The sequence below is a fragment of the Xyrauchen texanus genome, chromosome 46 (assembly GCF_025860055.1).
Source record: "Xyrauchen texanus isolate HMW12.3.18 chromosome 46, RBS_HiC_50CHRs, whole genome shotgun sequence".
Taxonomy (NCBI): domain Eukaryota; kingdom Metazoa; phylum Chordata; class Actinopteri; order Cypriniformes; family Catostomidae; genus Xyrauchen; species Xyrauchen texanus.
In genome coordinates this window covers 26,938,422-26,949,875 of record NC_068321.1, presented here as the reverse complement: position 1 = coordinate 26,949,875, position 11,454 = coordinate 26,938,422, and the positions used below count along the sequence as shown (strand labels likewise).

General features: G+C 44.3%; 3 protein-coding genes across 5 annotated transcripts in view; all 3 read right to left on the bottom strand.

Moving 5' to 3' along the window:
• Positions 1–11,454, bottom strand: part of LOC127638174 (neuronal acetylcholine receptor subunit alpha-7) — a 320,680-nt gene that overhangs the window by 170,182 nt on the left and 139,044 nt on the right. The gene's annotated exons all lie outside the window — the stretch shown is intronic.
• The window catches only part of znf609a (zinc finger protein 609a), a 134,603-nt gene that overhangs the window by 78,593 nt on the left and 44,556 nt on the right, over positions 1–11,454 (bottom strand). The gene's annotated exons all lie outside the window — the stretch shown is intronic.
• LOC127638166 (histidine-rich glycoprotein-like) overlaps positions 5,387–11,454 on the bottom strand; it is a 137,451-nt gene continuing 131,383 nt past the window's right edge. Inside the window, exons 1-2 of one of the 2 annotated variants that reach the window (XM_052119582.1) lie at positions 7,910–11,374; positions 6,126–7,725 (exon numbers count right to left, since the gene is read on the bottom strand). In XM_052119582.1, coding sequence (XP_051975542.1) covers positions 6,250–7,725; positions 7,910–8,257 — 1,824 coding nt within the window. In that variant the 5' untranslated portion in view covers positions 8,258–11,374 and the 3' untranslated portion in view covers positions 6,126–6,249. Of the gene's footprint in view, positions 11,375–11,454 lie in introns of those variants that run through there. The other variant, XM_052119581.1, reaches the window with a different exon arrangement.

The window sequence follows — 11,454 nt, the reverse complement described above, 5'->3', positions numbered from 1 at the left end:
AGAGAGAGTGAGTTTGAGTGTGAGAGAGAGAGTGAGTGTGAGAGAGAGAGAGAGAGAGAGAGTGAGTGTGAGTGTGAGAGAGAGAGAGTGAGTGTGAGTGAGAGAGAGTGTGAGTGTGAGAGAGTGAGAGAGAGAGTGAGTGAGTGTGTGAGAGAGAGTGTGAGTGTGAGAGAGAGAGAGAGAGAGAGAGAGAGAGAGTGAGAGAGTGAGAGAGAGAGTGAGAGTGAGTTTGAGTGTGAGAGAGAGTGTGAGTGTGAGAGAGAGAGAGTGAGTTTGAGTGTGTGAGAGAGAGAGAGTGAGTGTGAGAGAGAGTGTGAGTGTGAGAGAGAGAGTGAGAGAGAGAGAGAGTGTGTGAGTGTGAGAGAGAGTGAGAGAGTGTGTGAGTGAGAGAGAGTGAGAGAGAGAGAGAGAGAGAGAGTGAGTGTGAGAGAGTGATAGAGAGTTCCGATGACAGTTGGCAGCAAAAATATGAGCTCCTGATATCAACAACATTTTTGCCAGAAAATTTAAGTTTTTTATGACTCAACCTGTAATTGGATGATTGGAAACTTAACTGTGAACAAAAGAGGCAGAAGATTTTGAAGGTAAGACCTCTGAAAACTATTTAATTTTTTTGTCATCACCTAAAAACTGCATAGAAACTCAACATATCAAGCTAACTGCTAGCCAAGCTAACATTCCGTGGCAGTTAATTCAGTTGAGATCAACATGGGCCTACCTAAAGCAGAGGCATTTTTCAAAAATGAAGAGGAGCTGGAGATAATATATACAGCAGAAGTTAAATCTACCAAAGACAAGAAAAAGATGAAAGAGATGATCCTGAGAGAGAACCCAGAGTTACTGCTGTCTGACTACAGTGGACCAGAAGACAACAGAGTCCGGTGTAACCTGCTGTTCTTCACTGAACACCCATCAGCCTGGCACACCATCCTCAGCTCTGCCATGACATGTAGAAGAAAAGGAGGCATCAGCAAAGGCAGACAACTCACTCTGGAAGGAGACAACGACACAAAGCTGATTGTGAACCTCTATCATAACGGAACCGTCATGGTCCAGGGACCAGAAACCAGCCTTAATGAATTCCAGAGGAACTTCAAAAACCTTAAAGTGGAGGTTCAGAAGATGAAGAAAGATCCTGAAGTGAAGAGAAGCACAGAGGAGGGACTCTACAACACAACGGACACAAACACTGACCCAGGCTCAAGAACTCCTCTGACAGACAGACACATCAGCACTCCTGCGTCTCCCAAGATAAAGGCCTTGAGAGACAACATCGCAGAGCTGGAGCAGGACTACTACTTGTTTAAAGAGGAAACTACCAACAACATCCACCAGCTCCTGAATAAGACCAGCCATCACAGCATCCAACAACTACAACAGCTCTGCTCGGCCGTTAAACATCTGGAGGAGGCCAATCAGGAGCTGCGACAGGAGCTGAGGAGGGTGAGAGAGGAGCTGGGTAGAAGAGAACAACACGGCCACACACTGGAGAGACTGCTGGAAGAGACCAGAAACCAGCTGCACACAAAACAACATCAGCAGTGTGTCAGCACCCAAACACACAGCACCTCCACTCCGAACGCATCCCAACATCAGCAGTGTCAGCACACACAAAGAAGAGCTCCTTCACTCCGAACGCATCCCAACCACAGCTCAACATCAGCAGTGTGTCAGTACACCACCACTGAGGTCCTTCACTCCTGCAACCCCACATTCTCATCAAGCCCCTCAGAGGAAGGTCAGCAGCAGCATCACACCATACCGTCCACCCACTGCAACACCATCCACAAGCACCGGCAGAGATCAGGCGAGTAAAGACAGCATCGTCATCCTCTGTGACTCCAACGGCCACCATCTTGACCACAGACGTCTGTTCCCGGGTAGATCTGTGAAGAAGTTCTGGTGTCCCACCTCACACTCTGCTTTGAGACTGCTGCAGGAGGGAGTGTTGGGTGCACCGTCACACATCATTCTTCACACCGGAACAAACGACCTCAGTGCAAGGGTGGATGTCACTAAAGCCCTGTCCAACGTGGTGAAAACAGCCAGCAGGATCTACCCGGAGCCAAGGTCACCATCTCAACCCTTCTACCTCGCAGAGACGTCCCTCAAAGGATCATCAACACAATCAACGCGGAGATAGCTAACATCTGTGCTTCAATGCCGAACGTTCAAATAGCCAACCATCAGCGCATCACCCATGAGCATCTATATGACCGTATCCACATCCATCGAGAGGGCATGAGACTGTTCGCAAAAACCATCAAGGTGTCAGCCCTGAAACGCCCTCAGAAAACACACCCTGAGTGCGAGTCTGTCAGACAGACGGACAGCTACGCCACTGTAGTGGCAGGAACAGGTAGATCTGACACCACTGACCTGATCCAGATCAAACATATGCTGAAAATTATATGTGACAATATGTTAGCTTAAATACTCATAGTGTGTCTGTCAAGAATGATCATTATTTCTTAATTTCTTTTTTCTTTTTTCTTTTATTTTATAATTTATTTTTTATTCAATGTGTAAAACTGACCGACTCACCATACTTCTATATATCCTCTATATTACCGTTCTAATTGATTAATCTATATTTTAAAACATGATTGGGTCATGAATTTCATACATTTTTCTGGTAAATCCAATATTCGGTCAATGTCATCGTTTAAAATAACATGCTATAACATTCAGGGATGTTCTCTTCTGCTTTTGGGGAGAAAACGACTAACCCTGATTTTGTAAATATTGTATATAGTTCAGACATAATTATATTACTTGAGACATGGTGTCGTTTAGACTCCAAAATCTGCACTCCTCCAAACTACAGAGAGCTACTGAATCCCTTCAATCAAACAGCCTAACATTAAAAACGGAAGAGATTCAGGAGGAATCATAGTTTGGTTTAAAGATCATTTGTGGCACTATATTCAGCCTGTGAAAAAGGGAAAACACATATTTGGTTAAAACTTCAAAAAGAGCTTCTGTGTTTAGATGAGGACTTGTACCTGTGTGCCACATACATCCCCCATACGAGTCTCCTTATTATAATGAAGACATCTTCCCAACCCTACAGTCAGAGATCGTTTACTTTCAAGCTCTAGGATCGGTTCTGTTAATGGGGATCTGAACGCTAGAACGGGAAGGAAGCAGATTACATTACCACAGATGGAGACAAATATATTAACAACTCACATATATATCAACGGAAACACTTTACGAAGGCACGTCAGAATTATGACAACACGATAAACAGGCACGGAAAACAAGTCCTGCAGCTCTGCAAAAGCCTGGGCCTGTATATCGCTAACGGCAGAACAAAGGGAGATTCTCTGGGTCGGTTCACCTACTGCTCACATCTCGGCAGCAGCGCAGTAGATTACGCCATCACTGATGTAGACCACAGTAAAGTCAACTATTTCACAGTAATGCCACAGCTGCCATTATCAGACCACAGCCACACAGTCCTCAGTCTGAACAGATCCGGGAATCTCCGGCCTTCAGTTCCCAAGGTTAAACTGCACCCCTCCCTCCACGTTTATATGGGGTAAAGACAGTCCTGCCCAGTATGAAGCCCAGCTCCACAGCACTCAGGTCCAGAACATGATAGATTCATTTCTGTCTACTTCATTTAGTGAAGAGAAGAAAACTATCAATTTAGCAACTCATCAATTAAACGAAATATTTTCTACAGTGGTCAGAAAAGCCCTGAGAAAAAGAAAAAATTATAGATGTAAGAAAGAAATTGCTAAAGTTGGTTGGTTTGATAAAGAGTGCCAAAAATTAAGAAAAGAATTAAGATCATTATCAAATATAAAACACAGAGACCCTGCAAACCAACAAACACGAGACAAATATCAGCAAACCCTCAAAACATACAAGTCACTTCTAATACAGAAAAAAGCTGATCACATGAAAGCAAAGCTTAATAAGATTGAGGAGGCAGTAGATCAGAATTCTTTTTGGGAATTATGGAGTAAATTAGATCAATCAAAAGAACCTAAACACATTCCCATCTATGACCCAAACATCTGGACCGAACATTTTGGAAAACTCTATTCACAAAACGAACTAACCCTCACCCAAAAACATCTGACCTCCCAACTATATACCCTGGACAGACTGTGTTCACACTGCACTGAAGGAGTCTGTAGAGACGGGTCGACACGGACAGAACCGGAGACCCAGAGAGGACAGACTGTGTTCACACTGCACTGAAGGAGTCTGTAGAGACGGGTCGACACGGACAGAACCGGAGACCCAGAGAGGACAGACTGTGTTCACACCGCACTGAAGGAGTCTGTAGAGACGGGTCGACACGGACAGAACCGGAGACCCAGAGAGGACAGACCGTGTTCACGCTGCACTGAAGGAGTCTGTAGAGACGGGTCGACACGGACAGAACCGGAGACCCAGAGAGGACAGACTGTGTACACACTGCACTGAAGGAGTCTGTAGAGACGGGTCGACACGGACAGAACCGGAGACCCAGAGAGGACAGACCGTGTTCACGCTGCACTGAAGGAGTCTGTAGAGACGGGTCGACACGGACAGAACCGGAGACCCAGAGAGGACAGACTGTGTTCACACTGCACTGAAGGAGTCTGTAGAGACGGGTCGACACGGACAGAACCGGAGACCCAGAGAGGACAGACCGTGTTCACACTGCACTGAAGGAGTTGTGGAGGATGAACTTCACTTCCTCACTCACTGCAGTAAATATGAGACCATTAGAAACACTCACTTTACAAAAATAGCTCATATTCTACCTGAATTCCAGGACATAAATGACGTAGACAAACTCTCGTATCTAATGGGAGAGAAAGTCGAGTGTGTTCAGCTGCAGCGCAGTATGTGTCGTCCTGTCATCACATGAGGGCGAGAGACTGACCCCTCATCCTATTACAGCTCTAGTCAAACTCATATTTTAATTGACTTCTTTTTTTTTTTTTCTTCTCCTTCCTTATTGCTCTCTGTTTTTCACTTTGTCGTTTGTACTTATTTTTATTTGTTTATTATTATCATTATTATTCATTTATTGTATATACATGTTGTTGTTTTTTATGTTTGTAATGTGTTTATTACTGCTTTGGCAACATTGTACACTGTATACAGTCATGCCAATAAAGCTCATTTGAATTGAATTGAATTGAATTGAATGATGAGAGAGAGAGAGAGAGAGAGAGAGAGAGAGAGAGAGAGAGTATACTATGTACTCTAAGCTTTGGCAATATTGTGTTGTGTACGGTCATGCCAATAAAGCAATTTTGAATTGAATTGAGAGAGAGAGAGAGTGTGTGAGTGTGAGTGTGTGTGAGAGAGAGAGAGAGAGAGAGAGAGAGAGTGTGTGAGTGTGAGAGTGTGAGTGTGTGTGTGAGAGAGAGAGAGAGAGAGAGAGAGAAATTATACTATGTACTCTAAGCTTTGGCAATATTGTATTGTGTACGGTCATGCCAATAAAGCAATTTTGAATTGAATTGAGAGAGAGAGAGAGAGAGAGAGAGAGAGAGTTATTTAAACACTGTGGTCTTCAGCAGTTCTGAAACTATTTTGTATTTATTTTTTATATTTGTTAAACTAAATGTAATTATAGATTAAGATATAGTTCTGCTTTGGCAATATTGTATTGTTTACATTCATGCCAATAAAGCCCCATTGAATTGAACTGAATTGAGAGAGAGTGTTTGAGTGTGTGTGTGAGAGAGAGAGAGAGAGAGAGAGAGAGAGAGAGAGAGAGAGAGAGAGAGAGTGTGTGTGTGTGAGAGAGAGAGAGAGAGTGTGTGTGAGAGAGAGAGAGTGTGTGTGAGAGAGAGAGAGAGAGTGTGTGTGAGAGAGAGAGAGAGAGTGTGAGAGTAAATGCCATCATGATTCAATGGTTCCCATCTCCCCACTCTGTGGATTTATTGTTGAGGATGTCGCAGTTATACACAGCCAAAACAAGCAGGCCATCCTGAATTTTTCAAAGGGAGAAACTCCAGTGTCGAGAGACTGCAAAAGAGAGCGCGAGTCTGTGTTCTCTGCCATCGCAAACCGATAAACGCCAACATAATCCTGTTGTTGACATGTCAGCAAGGATCATTTAAAAACTACAGCCACCCAAAACCATCAAAACATCTCAGATATGGATCATCAAATCAATTCAAATGAGCTTTATTGGCATGACAAATAACAGTAGAACAAATTCTGTATTGAACAAGTGAGTAAAAAAAAATATATATATATATATATAATAATAATTAACAATAATTACTTTCAGTGGTGTGTGAGTGAGCGTGTGTGCAGTGTGAGTGAGCGTGTGTGTAGTGTGTGTGTAAGCGTGTGTGTAGTGTGTGTTGTGTGTGTAGTGTGTGTTGTGTGTGTGAGTGAGTGAGCGTGTGTGTAGTGTGTGTGTGAGAGTGTGTGTAGTGTGTGTGTGAGTAAGCGTGTGTGTAGTGTGTGTGAGTGAGCGTGTGTGTAGTGTGTGTGTGAGAGTGTGTGTAGTGTGTGTGTGAGTAAGCGTGTGTGTAGTGTGTGTGAGTGAGCGTGTGTGTAGAGTGTGTGTGAGAGTGTGTGTAGTGTGTGTGTGAGTAAGCGTGTGTGTAGTGTGTGTTGTGTGTGTGTGTGTGTGAGTGAGCGTGTGTGTGTGTGTGTGTGTGAGTGTGTGTAGTGTGTGTGTGTGTGTGTGTGTGTGTGTGTGTGTGTGAGTGAGCGTGTGTGTAGTGTGTTGTGTTGTGTGAGTGAGCGTGTGTGTGTGTGTGTGTGTGTAGTGTGTTGTGTTGTGTGAGTGAGCGTGTGTGTGTGTGTGTGTGTGTGAGTGTGTGTAGTGTGAGCATGTGTGTGTGTGTGTGTGTGAGTGAGCGTGTGTGTAGTGTGTTGTGTTGTGTGAGTGAGCGCGTGTGTGTGTGTGTGTGTATAGTGTGTTGTGTGGTGTGTGAGCGTGTGTGTAGTGTGTAGTGTGTGTTGTGTGTGTGAGTGAGCGTGTGTGTAGTGTGCAGTGTGTGTGTGTGTGTGTGAGTGAGCGTGTGTGTAGTGTGTTGTGTTGTGTGAGTGAGCGTGTGTGTGTGTGTGTATAGTGTGTTGTGTGGTGTGTGAGCGTGTGTGTAGTGTGCAGTGTGTGTAGTGTGTGTGTGTGTATGTGTGTGTGTGTGAGTGAGCGTGTGTGTAGTGTGTTGTGTTGTGTGAGTGAGCGTGTGTGTGTGTGTGTATAGTGTGTTGTGTGGTGTGTGAGCGTGTGTGTAGTGTGTAGTGTGTGTTGTGTGTGTGGTGTGTGAGCGTGTGTGTAGTGTGTAGTGTGTGTTGTGTGTGTGAGCGTGTGTGTAATGTGTAGTGTGCAGTGTGTGTGTGAGAGTGTGTGTAGTGTGTGTGTGTGTGAGTGAGCGTGTGTGTAATGTGTAGTGTGTGTGTGAGAGTGTGTGTAGTGTGTGTGTGTGTGTGTTGTGTTGTGTGAGTGAGCGTGTGTGTGTGTATAGTGTGTTGTGTGGTGTGTGAGCGTGTGTGTAGTGTGTAGTGTGTGTTGTGTGTGTGAGTGAGCGTGTGTGTAATGTGTAGTGTGTGTGTGAGAGTGTGTGTAGTGTGTGTGTGTGTGTTGTGTTGTGTGAGTGAGCGTGTGTGTGTGTATAGTGTGTTGTGTGGTGTGTGAGCGTGTGTGTAGTGTGTGTTGTGTGTGTGTGTGTGTGTTGTGTTGTGTGAGTGAGCGTGTGTGTGTGTATAGTGTGTTGTGTGGTGTGTGAGCGTGTGTGTAGTGTGTGTGTGAGAGTGTGTGTAGTGTGTGTGTGTGTGTGTGAGTGAGCGTGTGTGTAATGTGTAGTGTGTGTGTGAGAGTGTGTGTAGTGTGTGTGTGTGTGTTGTGTTGTGTGAGTGAGCGTGTGTGTGTGTATAGTGTGTTGTGTGGTGTGTGAGCGTGTGTGTAGTGTGTGTTGTGTGTGTGTGTGTGTGTGTTGTGTGAGTGAGCGTGTGTGTGTGTATAGTGTGTTGTGTGGTGTGTGAGCGTGTGTGTTGTGTGTGTGTGAGTGAGCGTGTGTGTAGTGTGTGTGTGAGTGAGCGTGTGTGTAGTGTGTGTGTGAGCGTGTGTGTAGTGTGTGTGTGTGTGTGTGAGTGAGCGTGTGTGTAGTGTGTGTGTGAGCGTGTGTGTAGTGTGTGTGTGTGTGTGTGAGTGAGCGTGTGTGTGAGTGAGTGTGTGTGTGTGTATAGTGTGTGTGTGTGTGTGTGTGTGTATAGTGTGTTGTGTGTGTGTGTGTGTGTAAATGGGCGCATCACTGTTTGATTGTCTCTGGGAATGCATTCTTTCAAATAATGAAATTTTAAGTGTTCAGAGTGTAAAAAACCACTTGAGTATATACTACCAAAAGATCACGAGAGAGAGAGAGAGAGAGAGAGAGAAAAGAAAGAATAAATCAATCCGTGTTGCTGTCAGCATCTCTTAAAATGGAGTGTGGCGTGCCAGCTTGTGTGGGTTGACAGATTGGTACTGAAAAACTGCATGCCGTCACCGTGGCACTTCTGCAGACAAGGTTTAAAATAAGTACTCAGCATGTCATGTTAATCATAATATATCGGCTATTTGCGCCAAAGCTGGCGTGTTTTGATAAGGTTCTAGGAAACAAAAACAGCTGCCAAGAACAGCTTAAAGTGCTGAGGGATTACCAATCCACACACTGAAACGTTTAAGACCCTTGAGTAACTGACCTAAGAAAAGAATTACCTTTTGGACACTTTGGGCAACAATACATACAGCAAACAATCAGTGATAAAGTCTTAAATTCATTACAAGCGAGCTAATCTCCCAGCTCCAAAAACATACCAAGATATGTGCCGCACAAACCCTCAAAAGTGAAGCCAAAACGTCTCGATCGCCCCCCGGTGACTGGTCCTAGTATAGGTCATAAGCCTCGCCTCCCCATGTTATTCAACGGGACGTGAGACCAACTAAACAATTAAATTACACTTCACATATCTTTTTTCCAAAGATAGTTTCTGTCATTTACTGTCATTTCTATCACGTTGATGTCATTTCAAGTGTTTGTTTTCAAAATAAGTTTGTTTTTAGTTATTTGATTAAAACGCTGCTGTGACATCATGATTGACAGCTGTGATTGACAGGTTCTCTGAGCGAAGTCACTGAAGCACCAACTGACTTTTTTTGGGGATCTTCGGAGGACTGAGGAGATTGGAGCTTTAAATGTAATATCTAAATTTCTATAATTAATTATTTCACACCGTCATAAGTCAAAAGTGCAGGGGCGTGTGCTTGCGATTGATTCGGCGAGAGTGAGGGCGGGGCCTTGATTTCGTGGCTTTACATCCTGCTCACTACCGCGCAGGTCTGGTCCCGAAATCGCAACTGCGCAGACTCAAGTCCCAAGATGTCAGCGCCATATCGGGACACTGGCGGCTTCAGTTCTCACCAATGGAAAAGAGCGAAGGGGCGTCGGCCATCTTTTTTTACAGTCTATGGGTGCATAACATAACCAACTAAATTGACATGCTCATTTAAGCATGATCAAATTGCACAGTAGCTCAACTGATAAAGCGTTGCCATAGCAATGCAGATGACTGGAGTACGAGTCCTGAAGGGCATGCACCAAAAGTGGGACACGTGAGCCAAAAGTGTCATAGAAGCACAACAAAGTGGCATAAATTGCTACAGCAATTCTGTTTCTCATGTGCTATTTGCTTTAAGACACTCTCGGTCAGAGCATGTGGGCGGAGCTTAGTTGGAGCGTAGCGCGGCGAGAGCGTTCAAAACACAGATTGATTTAATCCAATACATTTTATCTGAATTTAAAATAATTTTATTAGGCTACCGCAGACGTCTGTATGGTTTACTACTATTTAAGTAGCGTTATTTGTGCAGTTGTTATTTGCGCCATTAAACATTAGGTTGTATGCCTTTTTTACGTAATGCAACAGGTGTGACGCTCCAACATCGCTCTCGCTCATACGCAATGACTTTTGAACTTGTGCGTTGGAGTTGAGCAATCGCACATGACCAATATTTGAGTGGAGCGCCAACTCGCTCAACTTAAATCGACCAGAAGACTTTCATATTCTATGGCAGCCAGCGTCTCTCGGCAGCGAAAAGCGCTGTCTTGGGCGTTATAGGAAAGTTAAAGTGCGGGCGCCATTATGATAATGAGCTGTGACACGGTTTGGCGGCAACCTATTGGAATATAGAAGCGCTCCGCTCTAGTGAAGTCTAGAGAACACAACCGTGTAAACTTTGGTTCCCACCAAACATTCGTTCTGAAGACAAAATGGAGGAGAAACTGATTATTGCCATGGCGGGTTTTCCTGTTATATACGATCTGTCCCTGTTTGCTTACAGGGATATAAATAAGTAAAATGATGCATGGACAAAGGTGTCTGAAATTGGTCTCCGTCAAGCCTGAAATATCTCTGAAACCTGACATCATCCAGCCGCAACTCCTGCACCCGCCGGTAATACTCCCCGAGCTGCCGACGGCCTTGGAGAATCTCGTGAACCCAGAGCATTCTCCGACGTCTAACAGGTAATTATGCAGTTGCAAATGCAACAACCTCTCGATGATCCATAGTGACATGAATCTGATAACCAGTGCAACACTATTTATAGGAAACATTCTCCCTCTGGAACACTTGTTTTTAAGCGGGAATGCCATTCATTTGCTCAAAACACGGATTTGACCATTTGCAGGATGGACCACAATCTGAATGTTTTGAGGGCCCTTTAAATAGCCTATAGATCACAAAACCAAGCGTTCCAAATGAACGTTGCCACCTATTTCAACTAGTGTTGTCAAAAATACCGGTACCAAGTCGGTACTCAAACAAAAAATTATTTACGATACCAGAATTTCTGAAGGTACCGGGTAGACCTGGGGTGCCGAGTACCGGGTCTACCCGGTACCCACGCAGAGGCGGGAACTTTCGAACGCTCACAAGCAAAATATGACGACAAGCTGCTGCGGAGTCTCAACTGAATCTTGTCGAAATTAAAAGTGGAAAAGCAGGTAATTTGAGACTGATGAAAAGGGAAACATCACAGATCAGCAAAAACCTGTTTGTAAACGCTGCTTTCGCAATTTTCTGAGGAAAGGAGGGAACACGTCAAACTTAATAAAGCACCTGAAAGACAGACACCCGGATATATTCAAGCAAATAAAGCAGGTGAGTTTAAACTTTCACAGTTTATTTTATGTATTTCCCAAAGTATTAGGGAATCATTAAAAAAAAAAAAAGTACATTCAGGAGCATGTACCGTTGTGGAATAGGCGGAGGCGGAGCTCTTTAAAGGAAACATCCCGGCATAACATCTTAAATGCAGTTATATTTAATGCGTTATAGCTTTATTAAAGTTCAAATAATACAGAAGCAGCTCATGTTAATGTCATGCTAAAAGAACTCAGAAACTGGCATTTCTCTGTGTGGTCGGTGATGTCCCGATCTAAGGGGGAGAGATTGAAACTGCACCGGCTGAGAGAGACTCTGCCTCGGGGACGC